The sequence below is a fragment of the Aspergillus mulundensis genome (genome assembly GCF_003369625.1).
Source record: "Aspergillus mulundensis strain DSM 5745 chromosome Unknown scaffold_8, whole genome shotgun sequence".
Classification (NCBI taxonomy): Eukaryota; Fungi; Ascomycota; class Eurotiomycetes; order Eurotiales; family Aspergillaceae; genus Aspergillus; species Aspergillus mulundensis.
Genome location: NW_020797896.1, coordinates 1,681,141 through 1,699,221, shown reverse-complemented (window position 1 = coordinate 1,699,221; position 18,081 = coordinate 1,681,141). Strand labels below are relative to the sequence as shown.

Sequence of the window (18,081 nt, the reverse complement as noted above, 5' to 3'; positions counted from 1 at the left end):
TCCCGTGAAGTTTAACACATAAAAAAAATGCCACCCGGGCTATGAATGGCCGTATCTTCAAACATAATTCTCAGTTGTCTCTGATCTATTACCAGTAGACCTTAACTAGAACTTCGCCTCCCAAAAAAGCCGTCGCGTCGAGATGGTAAGATATGCATGGGATAAATCCAATTACCCTGAAGGACAGACGTAAGCAACCCCCCGAGATCCATGCTGCCCGACTACGGGGCGGTAACCAAGAATCCTCTCCCCAGTTCCGTGACCTAGAAAGGAACGACCTACCGCATTCAAGGCCCGCTCAGAAAGACAGCCGCCCTCCTAACGCTCTTCGCCAAAGACTCCGCCTTAAGATCCGGCGTCCCGCTGCTAGACAAGGGCGAGTTCGACAAGCGCCGTCCTTCCACTCCACCAGACCCCTCATCTCGAAGCCGAAGCAGAGTCGCGACACGCAGGAACTGTCCGCGAATCCAGTCGGCCTGTCCCTCTCTCAGATGGCCCGCGAGTATTTGCCCGTCTTCGGAGAGGAGGCTCAGTAAGCAGCCCAGCGGGCTCATGATGTGCCAATGGCCTTGGGCGATGAGGTGGCGCTTGTGGTTGTCGGGATGTATTGCGGGGTATCCTGCGTGGTCCGATGGAGGCGAAGTTGGGAATACAATGCTCGGGTCGGTGAAATCGCGCATGCTTGAGGGTTTCATCCGATTACCCAGGTAGAAGGGCACGCTGTAGCAGAGCGAATCGACGAGGTCCTGGAGGGGTTGTTTAGATTTGACGAGGTTGAGCTGATCACCTGGCTCGCGGTGGAATACAGCAGTGAGTGAGGTGAGAGTGATTTTAGCCAGGATAAGCCGCTGGCAGCGCCACAGGTTCCACACGTTTGCGATTTGACACGAGGGGTAGATCTCGCAGGTTAGATTGTAGGTGGGGATTGAGGGGTCTATTTCGCTGCCAGTGAGCCTTACTGGCTGCCAATGGGATGGAACGCTCTGGGCCCATGATAAGAGCTGTTCGTCGAGGCGATTCGCCTCTGCATGCCACTTTTCTCTGAGGTGCTGGGACAGGAGCGCGGTGCAATCTTGGCTTGCGAGGTCGTAACGAGCCTGCAGCTCAGCCACGGCCGTCCCGATGAGATCGAGCGTTGAGCTGGGGTTATCCGGCGCAGCGAGGAGATCTTGGTCTTGGGTAGCGATCAACGAGTACGCATTGCTCCGCAATGATCTTTTCTGGCGGAGGGCCGAGGAGACTTCAGAGTGGAGGATATATCTCCGAACATACGCGCTTATCTTGTTCGTGTGACTGGGCGCCGCAAAGGAGAGGAGGGAGACTGCCCCGTCGTGGTGGATTCGTGTAGCGCCCGAGCGGAGGCCGTATATAGCGGCTACATTCTCGTACATCTGCAGAGCGAGCGCTGTCAGTAGGGTTGCTGTTTTACCACGTTCTGTAGCGTTCGAGACGGTACGCCGAAGACACGCGAGCGCTTGGGTGTAGGATGCTTCGGCTGAGCGGAGGCCAGCACCGCGCCGCCACAAAGACAGGGTTTCTGAAGCCAGGGCTGACACCGCAAGGCATAGAGCCGAGTCCGCCGGCTGTGCGGCGTACTCCGGGACCAGGATCTCGTAGAATCCACGCGCTGATTCCATGTCCCGGCCGGTGAGAGCGTAATGGAGCAAGAAGAACGGAACGGCTGTATCGGGTGCAGATAGCGAGTGTAGGGTAGGGCTGGCTTGAGGCAGGCATTTGGGTTTCACTGTTCGCTGTACGGAAGCACCTGCAGGTCTCTTGAATTTGTGAGTCTGGTCTCTGAACTTGAACTTGTGATTGGTAGAGGCAGACTGCGTCCTGTAGCCTCCGCAGCGTAGCTTGAGACGGCCACATGTCCGGCATTCTGGTTTCCCTTCGTCACATTTGACGCGTCGCTGTCTGCATGTTGCACACCCTCCGGAGGGCCCGCGGTTGACCATTAGTTCGATGCTGTGTGGACCGGAATGTGCCGAGGGGGTAAGGGGATACCAGAAGGAGAAATTCTTTTGCGACGCGAGATGAGCAATCAGGGCAGTGATACTGATGTGAGATTTCAGATAAAAAAAATAGAAACCTGTAAATGCGAGTGCCTGAATGTTGTCATGACTAGGGGTGGGATCCGACATATGTCTGACTGTCTGTGACCACCTAAATAACAAGTGTGATAGTCACAGCAAAGCAAGGCTATTAAATTAGCACTTGGCATACTATAAAAGGCTTAGTAGCTATAGGGCATGTAAAAACTAGTCCTATTTTAAAAGGCATACTGTAAATTTATAAAAAAAATAAATTTTTTTTAATTTATATATAAAAATTAATACTTTTTAAAAAGTTTTAAAATATGTTTTGCAGCGCTTTTTACAGCGCTTTTTAAAGTACTTTTTAAAGCGCTTTAGTTAAATTTATTAACCATATAAAAAGTATTAATAATATTATGCTTATTACTTTATAGCGCTTTATTAACCTTAGCTAATCTTATTATTTTAGCTATGTAATATTTTTTTTTTATGTTATTTTAATTAAGTAATTTATTAATAATATAGGTATTGCTTAAAATCTTTTAAATTATAAGGTTTTTATAAAGTAACTAGTTACAGGCTATTTTTTTTTTTTTTTAACTAAGTAAACTTATACTTTAGCGTTTTAGCCTTATTTTTTTTTTTTATATTAATAGGCTTTAGTTTTAAAGCGCGCGTATTTATATAAATATATACTAGCTTTTTTATTTTTGCTACCTAAAGATAAGATTATTACTTATTTTTTATAAAATTTATAGCAAAAAACAAGCGCTTAGTAAAAATAAAATTAATAATTATATAAAAAAGTTATATAATTAAAAAAAAAAGGCCCGGAGTAATTTTAACCTAAAAAAAAGTAATAATTAGTTTTAAAGCTATTTAAAAATAAAAAACTTATAAATTATACCTAAAAAAATAAAAAATTATTATTTAGCTATTTCTCCGCGGGGTAAAAATACGCCTTTCTTACTTAATATAAGGTAAAATTAGCGTGGGTATTTTTATTAATATACTAAAAAATAACACTTTTAATTTTAAAGACTATTACTTTAGGCAGTGTTGCTAAAATATTTTAGGAATTAAAATAGTAAGTAGCCTAGTAAAAATTAATTAGTTAAGTATTAAATTACTTATTAAAGCTAGTATATTTTAACTCCGCAAGGTATTCCTAAAGATTATTTTTAAATATAGTTTTAGTAGCTTAATAAAAAAGAATTAATTATAGCTATACCTAGTGCTTTATAACCTAAAAAGTTAAAAAGTAAGTTAGTTTTTAAAGCTATTTAAAAAAAAAATATAACATATATTATTATAATATTAGCTTTTTAATTTTTTAACTATAGCTAGAAATAGTAAATAGGCTTTATAATAAAAAAAAGGTTTTTTAAATTAAGCTAAAAACTAAGTATTATAAAAAGTTTTATAACTAACTTTATTACTATTAGCTTTTTAAATTTTAAAATTATAATAATTTTTAAAAGCAAGGTTTACTAGTAAAGAAAGATATTTAACTTTTATACTAAATATAAAAAGTTAAACTAGGTTTCCTAGCAAGTAATTACTAGCATAATAAATATTTTTATGCTATTTTTTTTTTTTACCTAGTAATTATAAATAATAGCTAGTTACTTTAAAGCACTATAAAAAAAACTAATAATATTTATAATACCCTTAAAAATCTTATAAGGCCCATAAAAAGTAAAAATATTTTTTATTAAAAGTTAAAGGCTATAAAAATTATAAAAAATAAAAAATATATAAAAAAACTTAGCTTTACCTTAAAAAATTTTTCACGTGTTTTTTATAATATTATAAGTATTTATAAAAATTAAATTAATCCTTTTTTAGTTAATATTATTAAGGCGTGTTAAATATTCTTTTTTATTAATAAAATACTTTTAAATATAATTTTAAATTTATTTTATAGTCTTCTTGCCTTTAAACTTTTTTACTAAAATCTTTTTAAAAGTATAAAAAAAGCTATAAGTAAATGTATTAAATAATAGGGTAATAACATGTTTAAAAAATTAATTTATAAACTTATTAATAATAATATTAAAATACTTAAAATTTTTAAGTTTTTTATTTACTACAAGGCGCGTCTTATTATAATACTTATTTAATAAATTACCTTTAAAAGTTTAATAATTCGCGGGGGCCTTAATTTTTTACTTTAAAAATAATACTTAAAAGTATAAGTTCTTATAAATTAAAAATAAAAGTCCGCTAGTATAAATAACTATAAAAAAAAGTTTTTTATTCTTTACTTTTAATATATAATTTTAAAAAAGTTATTATTAACCGTGTTGCTTGGTAAAAGGCTAATTTAAATATTTTTTAAAAAGGTGGGTTTATTACTAAGTTATTTAAGGGTTTTATGCCTTGCTGTAATATTAACACCTAACTTATATTTTTAAAAATTAATATAAAATTAAAAAAAATAGGAATTAAAAAAATACTTTACTAATTTTATTATAAAATACCTTATAAAGGTTTTTAACCCATAAATTATTATTAATTTAATGTTATCACTATTATGGTGTTGCAACTGTGTAGTGTTATAATAACGCAATCTGGCGGCCTAAGGCCGCCGGGCGGAGGAACTTTGGTACTAAACTAGCCGCGTGCTAAGGTAGCGGCTAGTTATATAATATATAAAATACTAAGTTTAATTTTAAACTTTAACTTAAAAAAATTAGTAATTAGTTCCTATTATAAATATATAACACCTTTTTTATTATAGTAATTTATATTTTTTTAAGCTTATTATAGTATATAAATATAACTTATAATTTTAATTATTTTTTTTTTTTAAAAAAAAACTTATTTTATATAATAGCTAGGTAATAAACTTAATCCTAGGAACTAGTAAATAATACTTTAAAAAAATAATTATAAACCCTAACTTAATAATTAATTAATATATTTAAAAAAAAATTTATAAACTTTTAACTAAAAAATCCCAAGGGCGCCCTTGCTATTAAATTTTAAATTATATAAAAAATATTAAAATATAAAGGGCCCGCCCAGGGGTAAAAAAATAAAAATAATAAAAAAATTATTAAAAAGCTATAAGTAATATTAAAAGTAATTTTAATAAAAAAAAAATTATAGGAGCAAGAATGCTATAAAAAAAAAAAAATATTAATAAATCCGTGCTTAAATTAAAAAGGCACGCTAATAAATTATAAGGGCTAAAGCTAACTAATAAATATATAATATACTTATTTAATTTATTAAGTAATTAATAATCCCCCACTAAATAAACTTTAATAACCTTATAATTTTAAAGGAGACCACTAAAGGGGTTATAGTAATAATAATATAATTTAAAAAAAACTTTTTAAAAAAGTTATTATTTGTAAAACCATACCAGGTAAATAATATTAAAAAATTTAATAATTAAAAGTTAAATATAAAAATATACTTTAAAACCTTCCTAACTTACTACCTAAATAATAGCTATAAAATATTTTAATTTATTAGATTTTTAGTAAAAAACCGCAGGCGGGAATAGTTTAATATTTATAAAATAAAAATTATATTTACTTAAAAAAATTTCTTAATATGCTAGTTAAAATAATTAATAATAAAATAGTGCTAGTTAATAATTTATTAATTAAGTAGGGCAACACAAAGTAGTAATTATAATAAATTATTAGGTAATTTGTGTAGTTATTAAACTAAATTAAAAAATACTTATTTTATAAGTATAATAATAATTAGTGCCAAGGACACCTATACTAAAAAATCCTAAAAAATATATAAAAAAAGTTTTTTATTTATAAATACCAAGAATTAAAGCGCTATAATAACTATATATTATAYTTAATAAATATTAAAAATAATATGCCCAAGCGGAAAAAAACTATTATAAAAAAAAAAAAAGTTTTTTAACTAAACTTATATAAAACTATTAGTAATTAAAATTAGGGCACTTTTTACTACTAAAAAAAGTATAAAAGTAAATACTAGTATAAAATAACCTAATAATTTAAATAATTTTTTATTTATAAAAAAGCTATACCTAGGTAAATACTTAAACTATAACCATGCTAAATATTTTAAGTAATATTACTAGTTACTAGGTAAAGGTTAAAAAAAAAAATGCCCTTATGGTAATAACCTTTAAGTAAATTTAATAATATAAAAAATATAAAACCCTAAAGCTTTACACGGTGCAAGCTTTAAAAATTTATATAAAATAAAAAAATACACCGCGGGCCTGGGTAATTTAGGTAAAAATAAAAAAAAAAATAAAAAATAATAATATATAAGGGTTTTTATTAATTTTAAAATAAAAGTAAATTTTATAAACTAGTGCTAGGTAAAGTTTTACTTAATATAAAGTAAAGGGCTAGCTTATAAAATATATATAATTAATAACCACACGGTAATATTTTATAAAAAATATATACTTATAGTTTATGCTAGAAATTTTACATGTAATATATAGTATTATTAATAAAACTTTAAAGCTATTAATATTAATAATTATAATATAATTTTAGAATTTCCGTGGTTACTAGCCGCGATGCCTATTTTAAATTAGTAAACTAGTAATTAAATATATAATTAAAAAGTAAAGTATAATTTTAAATACTTATGGTATATAATAATAACATAAAAATATACTATAAAAATTATTACAAAAGTTAAAGTACTTTTAGTGCAAATTTTTAAGTAAAAAGACCATGTTATAATATACCTTAATAAAATAAAGGTTAAAAAAATCCTGCTACCTAAATAATACTATAAATATATAAATATATTTTTTAAAGTAAAAGTAAATATTTTTATATTTTATTAATTTTATAATTATATAATTAAATTATAATTTAGTGCTAAGCCTTTAAGCAAGTATATTTATTTACTATTTTTAAAAAAGCTTAAGGTTTTACGTGAATATATTAAAAAAGTACTTAAAAAAGGCTAAATATACTTATTTAAAAGCCCTGCGGGAGCTCTAGTGCTATTTATATTAAAAAAAAATAATAGCCTATATTTTTACATAAACTATTAAAGCCTAAATACTATTATAATTAAAAATATATACCTACTACCACTACTTAACGTAACTTTTAATTATTTAAAAATAGGAAAAATTTTTATATAGCTAGATTTATAAAACACGTATTATAAACTCTAAATTTACAAGAAAAATAAATAAAAAACAGCGTTTAAAACGCAATTTAGACTTTATAAATACTAAGTTATGCTATTTAAACTAGTAAATACGCTAGTAATATTTTAATTTTATATAAACCACGCCCTAGCTAAGCTAATTAATATAATTTATATTACTTATTTAAATAATATTATTATTTTTTTTAAAAAATAAGAAAAAATATAAATAATATATGCAAATAATTTTTAAAAAACTATATAATTTTAAGCTATATATAAAAGTTAGTAAATACTTATTTTATATTAAAAAAATTAACTTTTTAGGCTTTATTATAACCATTAATAAAATTAAAATAAAACTAAAAAAAGTCTAGACCATTGCAGAGTGGCCAATGCTAAAAAATATAAAAAAAGTAGTATTTTTTTTAAAATTTTGCGGCTTTTATTAAAGGTTTATTAAAAATTATAGCTAAGTTATAATAATATTATTTAATTTTATAAAACTTAACGCGGTTATAAAATACTTATTAAAAAAAAAGGCCTTAAAGGTATTTAATATATTACACCTTAAATTTATAAAATAGCTATTACTGCAATACTTTAACCTTAAATTATATATATAATTATAAACTAATATTTTAAGGTATATTATTACTAAAGTATTATTTTAATTAATAAAAAATATATAATAGTACTTAATTACCTTTTAGTTTTATAAATTAAAAAATATAGAAACCTGGTATAAAACCCATAACTTTAAAATACTTATAATTATAAAATACTTTTAAGTTTAAAAATACTACCTTAAGGGCAGTAAATTCCTTATTAAGGTACTTATAAATTATAATAATTTATAATAGTTTATAATAACCAAGAACTTAATATAAAAACAAGTATAATAAGCTAAAAAACTTATAATTTTTAATTTTATTATTAAACACTGCCTAGGGGCAAAAAACCTGGTAAATACTTTAAATAAAAAAGTAAACTATATTTTTAAAAAAGGAAAGAAAAAAGCCATAGGTAAAATAGTTTTTTATAAATTATAAAAGTACCTAAATAACTAACTACTACTACACCTAGAGTTTAAATTATAACTTAATATATAAGCTATTATAGTAAATAAGGACCCACATGTAAATAAATTATAACTAAGTATTATAAAACTACTTTAAGTAGCCTAAAAATATAATAAAAAATTTAAAAAAATAAGGAATAACCTTGTAGATCTAGACTATAAAAAAAACCTTAAATATTAAAAAGTAATAAATAATAGCTTATTATACTTTAAAAACCAAGTTTATATACTAAAGTTAATAGCACTTTATAAAAAAATTATAAAGGTAAATTATAATAAGCCCTAAGGTGGGTATTAAGGTGTTAATATAATTATTATAAATATTTTTTAAAGGTACTATTAGCTAAATATAACCAAGTATATTAAAAAATATATTAAAAAGTGTAATAATTACTAATAAATTATAGTTTATAAGTATAAATTATATAAATTATTAAAATTATTAAGCCCACCAAGGGCACTTATAAAATAAATTAGTATAGACTTTATTACTAGTTTATTACTTATAAAGTATAATAAGCATGTATATAATATTATTTTAGTGGTGGTTAAGATATATACCAAATTTATATAATATATTTTATGCTTAAAAAATATTAACATGAAATAACTTATAAATACCCTTATAAATAATATTTTTTACTTTATTAGTATATTAAAAAACATGGTTAGTAATTATAAAAGTTTTTTTACTAGTATATTTTAGGCTATACTAAGCCACTACCTAGGCGTAAAATAAAAATTATTTACTATATATTACCTATAAATAAATAACTAAATTAAAAGGTAAAACCAAGTTGTTAAATATTACCTTTACGCTTATATTAACTAGTACTAGGATAATTAATTATAATAAATTAAAATAATATAATTTATAAATAATAACATGTATAAGTAATTTATAAGTTACATACTTACTAAAGCTTTTATAAATTTAAAGGTAATTATACATATTAATATTAAGGGACCTAACCAGGTATTAAAAATTAAACTTTAAAAAGCTATAAAGTTTAAGGAAATCCGCGTGAATTTAAAAAAGTAACTATAAAAGTTAAAAAAAGTTATGGTAATTTAATATAATAAAAAGCACAAGAAAATAAGCTTTAAAATTAATAACTATGTTATATTTTATATAAAAAATATTAAGTTAATAAAACTAAATTATAAATTAAGTAAGACACTTATTAGCCTATTTTTAATAATTATAAAATAAAAAAAATAGTTTTATAAGCTACTACTCCTACTAAATATATAATAATTATATAATATTTTTTATATTATACTTTTAAAACCTTACCGCGGCGACCCATCCCAAGCACTAAATATTAATTTTATACTAGTAAATAGTAAAAAAAAATACTTTATTAAAAAAATTTTTAATATTTATAAATTTAAGGGCAAGGTATAATACCTTATAAAATAGCAAGGATAAAATAATATAAAAAATAATATATAAAAACTAAAGGCTTATATAACTAAAATTATAGTACTTAAAAATTTTAAAAAAACCTATAAGAATAAATTATGTAAAGTAAAAAAATACTAAATATAAATATTTACGCCTATAACCTACGCGTATTTATAAAGAAGAAAGAAAATATATTATTTTTACTAATTAGTGGCGCCCGCAGGGCCTTTTAATAAAAAAAAAAAAATAAAAAAATAAAAAAATAATAAAAAACTTAAATAAGTGGCTAAGCCGCGCGGCGCGTGGTACTTAATATATATAAAATAAAAACCAAGCTTATAAGGGCGCTAATACTAACACCTAGTATAAAAGCAACCTTAATAAAAATCCTTAAAAGCGCTAAAGTGTAGCATACCCTGTACTAAAAATAATAAAAGTTTATAAAAAAATTAATAATATAATATAGTATAAATTAAAATATATAAACATATACTTAATAGCTAAAGCTATATTAATATAAAAAATAATTATAGTTATTAAAGCAGTGCTAAATAAAGGTTTAAAAACTAAAAAAAAAACTATTATAATAAATTAATAAACTAAAATATAATAATACTACAGGAAGGAAACTAACTTATATAATAAATTATTATTTTTATTAAGGGGGGTACTAACCTGTAAAGCAAAGTTAAATATAAATATAATAATATTTATAGGGTTGGCTACCTGTGTATTATTAATTATAATAGTTTATTTAATAGCTACTTTAAATACTTAATAAGCCACTCTTAAAATAGCAAGGTTTTTATAAGCTTGTGGATTACTAGCTTTTATATATATAATATTAATAGTATTAAAAATATCTTATAATTAGTTATTTATTAAAGTAATATTAATAGCTATATACTTTAAAAGCGCCCTTTTTATATTATAATAAAACTAGCACTTCTTACCCCCCTGGTTATAAATAAGGGCTTTTATTATAATATTTATAGTAAATATATTTTTATTTTAGTGCCCCGTGGTAGTAACACATATAATATATTATAAAATATAAAAATTAAGTAGTAAAGTTATAAAGCCTAGGAATAATAAAAAAAAAATATTAATAAAAGCCTTATTAGCAAGGGCGGTGGGGATAGCAGCAGGGGTAGTAGTAATAATAATAATAATAAGGGCATATAAGTATTAAAATTAAGTTATTTTAATAGCTAGTATATTAATAGTTATTAATATATAAGTAAAGGGCAGGAAAATATAATTTTATATATTAAAGGTAAAATAAAAAATAAAGGCTAAAACTAAGGCTTAACTACTATAATAAAAAAATATAAAATAAAATATTATAATAAGATAAATAACTACTAATAATAATATTTAAAGCATAATATAAAATTATATTAAATATTAAAATAAAAAAAATATAAAGTAAAGGGCAAGCGTGGGAAACCTTAAAAAAAAAATAGGGTTAAAAACACGTGGTATAATAAAGGCTATAATAAAGGTAAACTATATTTAATTTAACTACTAAAAATAGTTTTAAAAATATAAAAATAATAAGAGCTAAATATAAAAAGCTTATTAATTAAATTAAAAAGGCAAGTACGCAGCAGGATATAAAAAAAAGGTAAATAAAAAATTAATATAGTAATATATTAATAGCTAAAATAAAATAACTATATATTATAAATAGCTACTAAAGGTATTAAAAAAAGTGTAAAAATAAGGAGATTTAGCTATTTAAAGCTTAAAGCTTTATTATAAAAACTAAGTATAAAGTAAAATAAAATATACAGGCTAAATAATACTAACATAAAACTAATATTATTAAAATAAATAATATAATACTTAAAAAACATAAAAAAAAGTAAATATAAGGTATTTTAACCCTAAAAATATAATTAAATAATTAAAAAGTAATAAAAATATAATAAAAAGATGTATACTTATAGCAGGCATTTTTAATTAAGTTATAAAAAAAACTTAAAAAAAAAAAAAAAAGATTATAAAGGTGCTTTAATATTAAAACTAAAATATTATACCTAGCTACCATAAGTAGTAACACTATATTTAAATTTAAAAGTAAAGTAAGGTAATTAAATTAATTTTTTATACTTAACTTTAAATATAAATTATATATAAACTATAATACTTTATAAACCTAAAAATAGCTTATTTTATAACACTTAACAAGATTTATAATTTAAATTATATTTTATAAAATATAAATATAAATTTATGGATTGCAAGGGCGTGATTACTTAAAAAAAAAAAGTATTATTATTATTATTATAATATTATAACTATATAATATTATAATAATATAATTTAGCAGCCTAAGGCCGCTAGGTAAAAAAACTTTAGTATTAAACTAGCCACGTGCTAAGGCAGTAGTAGTTATATAATATATAAAATACTAAGTTTAACTTTAAACTTTAACTTAAAAAAATTAGTAATTAGTTCCTACTATAAATACACAACGCCTTTCCTATTATAGTAATTCATGTTCTTTTAAGCTTACCGCAGTATACAAACGCGACTCACATTTAAAGTATTATAATAGTTATAATTAAAAAATTTTAAATATTAAAGCTCCAGAAAAGATATATATATTTATTATTAAAAAGTATAAAAGTACTAGTATTTAGTGTTATTTACTTTTTTACCTAAGCAAAATATTTAGTACCTTAATTAGCTATAATTTAGGCTTAGCGTATTTTAATTAGTTAATTAAGATTTATTTTTTATCACGTGAATATTAAATCTAATTATTAAAAAAAACTTTAACATTTTGCTGTGTTGGTCATATTCTATTTTATAACAACATTTTACCATCCCTAGTCATGACGTTGAAAGTCAGCAATACCAAGACAGGGCGGCAGAGGCGTTTCGGGGGACGTTCAACCAATGGAAAGCTACAGTCGCAAAACGCTTACTGGATCAGGTCTAGTGGCGAGAGCGGCTCATGTTTCCCCATCTGCGACGGCAGCGATCTGCAGCAGTCAGGCCAATGGGAAGCCGCCATCGCAAGCCAAATACTGTATCAGGGCTAGCGGCCGTAAGCGGATCCGCAGTTTCCCAATTCGGCAAAATCCGTCTGCCTGGACAAACAGACCAAGTATAAAGGAACAAAGAAATACATCGATTGCAATGTTGAATTCAACAAACAGTTCTCCTTCATCAATCACTCTATATTCATCATGAAAGCCTCGCTCTTCTCCGGCCCAGTTGTGGGACTTTTCGCTTCTTTGTTGCTCAATCGTCCCGTCCTCGCGGCCAACAATACCGATCCTGACCCTCCTACTTTGCCCCTAAGCTCAACCTCAAACTTCAACTTCAACTTCCTAGTCGGCCTCAGTAACGCCCTGAGTGGAGGCGCCGACATTGGCCCCATTCTGGGCGTTGCTCAAAAGACTCAGGCAGCACCAGGCGACTTCCCGTTCTATACCGCGGCATTCCACGAGCTGGCCCTGGAGACCAAAGCCCAAGCCGAGGACCCCGACAACGCATTCGACCCTATTAACGTGCGAGATGCCTGGTTCTCCACAGCGCACTACTTCCGCCGTGCCGACGAAGTCAACCACCGCAACTGGAGCAATCCCCAAATCAACAGCTTCTGGGAGGAGCAGACAGCGGCCTTCAACAAAGGCCTAGCAGCCCTGCCCATCCCCGCTCAGCGTATCCAGATTCCAGCTCGCGAGGACAACTTCACCATCGAAGCCATCTGGTACGCGGCGTCCGAGTCAAACAGCACCAAACTGCCGACACTCATTATCGGGAACGGCCTGGACGCCGCGCAGGAGGATTCATACCACCACTTTGTCGCGCACGCACTCCTCCGAGGCTGGAACTGCATTACCTACGAAGGCCCCGGGCAGCCCACTGTCCGCCGAACCCAGAACCTAGGCTTCATCCCGGAGTGGGAGCGCGTCGTCACCCCCGTTGTGGACTACGTTCTCTCCGAGAAGGCACACGTCGTGGACACGGATAGGCTCGTGCTCCTGGGCAACTCATTCGGCGGATACCTTGCCGGCCGCGCCGCAGCATTCGAACCACGACTGTCGGCTGTTATCATGATCGGCGGTCCGTGGGACGCCTACGCCGGATTCACGACGCAGTTGCCGTCCGAGCTCCTGCCCATATACGAGGCTGGGAACTACACGCAGTTTGATGACACGGTCCTATCTCTTCGCGAGGCCGGCGAACTCCCTCCTGATGCGGCGTGGGGTCTCGATTACGGACTGTGGGCGATGAAGACGCACTCGCCGTCAGAATTCTTTAACTTGACCAAGCAGTATCGTCTGGACGATGTTGCCGACCGCATTGAGATGCCTGTTTTTATCGCCGATGCGGAGTTCGAGTTCGTTTCTAAGGGGCAGGGGCAGCGCGTGGCAGATGCCATTGGGCCTAATGCCCAGCGCCACCTGTTCAATGGCACCGCGGGCTATCATTGCCAGACGGGGGCGTACCAGGAGCTCACGAGGACGATGCATGCGTGGCTGCATAAGACTCTGGGTAAGGGGCAGGGCCGTTCGAAAAGCGCCTGAGGGCGATAGGTATACTGATGTGCTTGAGGTGGATTATTTCTTTGCTGCTTATTACACCTTTGTCTTTTTGTTTCTGGTTCTTTGTACCTGCTGCGTTGTTTACTTTGAGCTGCTGTGGTTGAGGAGAGGAATGTGATTCCAATTTAGCATGTGCACTTGATTCGAGTGGCCTGTGGGCTTTTACACAGTAAAGGCCAGGCCAACTCAGAGAAGGGATTGCCAGGTTCTCCAGCTTGTTTTACAACTCAATGGTTTACTCATCTGTATCCCTCGCGTAGGTGAGTTGTAAGGGGGATTATGAATAAGAGGCCTGTTTCTTGGTATCGGTTTACTCGTGGTTAATAGACCACCATAACCTGTAAACAGCATATGAGTATACTTACCAGTCCGTGGATGTATGTGAGTGCTCCTTTGTCTCATTGCCATTGCCCTAAGCGACAACTCTCCCCTGCTTCTCACCTTCTCTCCATCCGCCATCCTCCTCTCCAACAACAAGCTCACCTGCACTTTAACCCAAGGGATCGACTTTCATCGTTCTCACTGTTCTCCATATTCAATCTCCACCCTTCACAGACTTTGCCGCTTGAAACAACTCTAGAAGACCGCAGGTATGGCATTCCGTTTTATTTCATTGCGGTCCCAGTACCAGCAGGGGCTGGCTGCACACGAAGCGAAATCTTCCTACTTGGTCGTCATGTCGCGTCGACGGGCCATGCGCGGGGAGTCGATTTCATGGGCAGGCTTTTGGCGCAGCGGTGCGGTAGATAAGGAAGCCGCAAGAAGAGAGGATTATGGGTTATATCTATGAGGTGAGCGTGTCTGCTGTTTCTATCTCCTACCGGTGACTGTCGGGCCTTGAGACCGGCGAAGCCGATTGAGAACGTCGTAAGCGTCTAGATGCCTGTGACCTGACGCTCGGCGGTCCTCTTTGCCGCCGTTGATCGCTCAGCCTTGCCTGCGCCCAGCCCGTTGCACAAAAGGCTCATGGCCATGGCCTGGTCGCAGGGTGCACTGAGTTCGTTGAGGCAATTCTTGAATGCTACAGGCAAAGGAACGACCACGGATTTGGTATCAACCTGCTTGTGCAACTGGACAATCGGTTGGCCTCGGGTGATGAAGATTCACACCTAACGAGCACTCTGCGCGCCACCAAAGGGTTCAACTTATTTGGCAGTGTGGCAGATGCAGCCTCGGGTCACAAATCATATGGAAATTATGGTGAGAGCATGGAAAACCGCTGTGGATGCTGCGGGGAAAGGATTGGATAGAAAGGAATGAGGCTGGGCAGCGCAGTCCGCAGCATGTCGCGCACTTCATCACATCCCGCCGCGGCAGAAGCAGTTTGGGATTCCATTGATGTTGGTAGATGAGGAGATGATGGATTACGATGAGTGGAAGAGGCGATTGAAAAGCGAGTGGGATGTCTGAGGGCCCACAACTCCACTCCATCCCACTTGTCCTCCTCTTCTCCGATCGGATCCTCGATTCTTTCTCCATCCTCACTCCAGCCTGCCTTCATCGAGCGACCATGTCTACCCGCCGAGTCCAAGTTCTCTTGTCCGTCGACTTCGACGCCGTCTCCGGTTTTCTAGGCACAGGCGCGTCGCCCACTAACGGCCTCGCCGATTTCAGCAGCGGTTACTTCGCGGCCCAGGTCGGCGTACCCCGCTTGCTGCGTCTGTTTGAGAAACATGGCATTTCTTCATCGGTGACCTGGTTTGTGCCCGGTCACTCAATGGAGTCTTTTCCTGAGCAGACTAAAGCAATTGTCGATTCAGGTGCCGAGATTGGATGCCACGGATATGCACATGAGGGCGCGACGCAGTTGACCGAAGCTCAGGAGAGGGATGTTATCGACAAGTGCGTCCAGCTTGCTACCGATCTCACGGGGAAGAAACCGCTTGGTTGGAGGGCGCCGCTGTATCAGCTTCGGGAACATACTGTCAAGGTTCTTGAAAAGCATGGCTTTTTATATGGTGCGTCACACTCACCCAGTCTATATGCCTGTTCTAACATCCACAGATACCTCGTTGACCCACCACGACTCCTCCCCATACTTCCTGGTATCGAGAACAACTCCCCAACCAATTGACTTCTCTCCATCAGTCTCAGCCTCGTCCTGGATGCACCCGCTTCCTCCACCGGCACCACGGACAGCAAGCACGCTGGTCGAAATCCCGTGCAACTGGTACATGGAAGACATGACGCCAATGCAATTTCTCCCAGCCGCCGCCAACTCGCACGGCTTCGTGAGCCCCGAGACGATCGAGAAGAACTGGAAGGCGCGGTTTGAATTCTTGTACAATGAGACTATTGATGGTCGGAAGCAGGACTTTGTGTTCCCGCTCGTCCTCCATCCCGATACAAGTGGGATGGCGCATGTTATTGGTATGATTGATCGAGTTATTGGGTGGTTGAAGGGGTGGGAAGACGTCCAGTTTGTTACGTTTGGGGAGTGTGCGCAGGGTTGGAAGGAGAGGCACTAGCGAATTTTGCTTTCATGTATAACTTGTGGATGTAAATCTAAGTAGGCCGTTACATTTTATATGACTATCTTAGTACAAGGTACCTCATCAGTGCATCTTGGCTTGACCAGGTTTCTCCTATCCAATTTCCGATTCCCGTCCCCTAGCGATTCTTCTGCTAGTCATCAATAAAACGATCAATTCTTGCATCAAACCAGCCGATATCATCTCAAACCTCCTTCTGACTCCCCTCCTTTCTCTCCGCTTGATCCCTATACCCTCGTCAGTACCACTCTACAATACCATAAATCACGAAGAGAACATACCTCATCTGCACCCTCCTCAACCCCCTAAGCAACCTCTCAAACGGATCCCCCTCATCCCCCATCCCCATCCTCATCCGTCTCCAAACCTCATGCCCCTTCCCATCCTTCCCAATAACCCGCACCTTAACCTCCTTCCCCTTCTTCACCCACCCACGCACACTCCCGCCCATACCCAGGCGATCCAGCTTATCGCCCTCGATCGCACGCCCGTCTAACTCTCGAGACAATAGCTGGGAGAAGTCCCTGTTTGCAGGACTGATGAACAGTGGATCCGTTCGGCCCGACGGACTGAATTCAGATTCGAAACACGCGAATTCGGATTCGGGTGTTGTGGTGGATGGGTCGTAGGCTGTGCGGGAGATTCCGACGGCGTTGTCGGTGCCGGAGCACGTTCCTTCTGCGCGTTCGGGGCGCAGGATTGTGCGTTCTAGGACTTCGATTTCGATGTCGTTTGTGCTTGTTGGGGATGAGGATGAGGGGTGGGTTTGCGGGGTGGCCGGTTTTTGGGGGTGGGTTGTTGATGAGATGAGTCGGGATTGGGATTGGAGTGATGAGAGGCGGGGGAGGGCTGTGAGGCCTCGAAGCCCGCTTGTTAAGGGCCTAATTCGGAATGCCATTTTTGAACTAAGGTGGTATTTTGCCGTGCCGTGCAGGTATATAGCGAGCAAGGCCTCAACTCAATCTCCGTTTCGGTTGTTCGATGAAACCTCCGATCAGACAGGTGATCTCGTCGATGCGTATCGTGTACGGTCGTGAGGCAATCGAAGATCAAAGCTTGACGTTGAAGATCGACCTCGCGGTGATGGAGGGTAGGAAGAAGGACATTTAACGATGGGGGTGCGCAGCGTATCCATGGATCACGATCTCCTGACGTCACAGCTGCACCACTCGACGAAAGCCTCGAAGCAGTTGAGTCCGTTGAGCCGTGGAGCTTCCGTGGTATTTGTTATGAACGCCGATTGGATGATGGGGCTCGGTGTTTTCTGCTTCCACCGAGGGTTTCAGTGCGGAGTGACGAGAGTGGTTGGGGTGGAAGTATGAATGGGGAACGTGGAACCTGGGGAAAGCTAAAGCTGAGCTGGAGCTGGCGAGCT

The 18,081-nt window shown here is 33.9% G+C and overlaps 4 protein-coding genes across 4 annotated transcripts; 2 read left to right on the top strand and 2 right to left on the bottom strand.

Annotated features, from left to right (window-relative positions):
- Positions 1–287: 287 nt before the first annotated feature.
- DSM5745_07904 (Zn(II)2Cys6 transcription factor domain-containing protein) lies at positions 288–1,958 on the bottom strand (the record flags this gene model as incomplete). The annotated part of the gene is made up of 1 exon (XM_026749920.1): positions 288–1,958. The coding sequence occupies one exon, from the start codon at positions 1,956–1,958 to the stop codon at positions 288–290; it is 1,671 nt and encodes a 556-aa protein (XP_026601952.1).
- Positions 1,959–12,849: 10,891 nt separating this feature from the next.
- DSM5745_07903 (alpha/beta hydrolase family protein) lies at positions 12,850–14,196 on the top strand (the record flags this gene model as incomplete). The annotated part of the gene is made up of 1 exon (XM_026749919.1): positions 12,850–14,196. The coding sequence occupies one exon, from the start codon at positions 12,850–12,852 to the stop codon at positions 14,194–14,196; it is 1,347 nt and encodes a 448-aa protein (XP_026601951.1).
- Positions 14,197–15,724: 1,528 nt separating this feature from the next.
- DSM5745_07902 (polysaccharide deacetylase family protein) lies at positions 15,725–16,682 on the top strand (the record flags this gene model as incomplete). The annotated part of the gene is made up of 2 exons (XM_026749918.1): positions 15,725–16,172; positions 16,219–16,682. 2 exons carry the CDS (start codon positions 15,725–15,727, stop codon positions 16,680–16,682), a joined length of 912 nt encoding a protein of 303 aa, XP_026601950.1.
- Positions 16,683–16,890: 208 nt separating this feature from the next.
- Positions 16,891–17,604, bottom strand: DSM5745_07901 (uncharacterized protein; the record flags this gene model as incomplete). Its single annotated transcript, XM_026749917.1, has 2 exons — positions 16,891–16,933; positions 16,988–17,604. The coding sequence occupies 2 exons, from the start codon at positions 17,602–17,604 to the stop codon at positions 16,891–16,893; spliced, it is 660 nt and encodes a 219-aa protein (XP_026601949.1).
- Between the last annotated feature and the right edge of the window lie 477 nt (positions 17,605–18,081).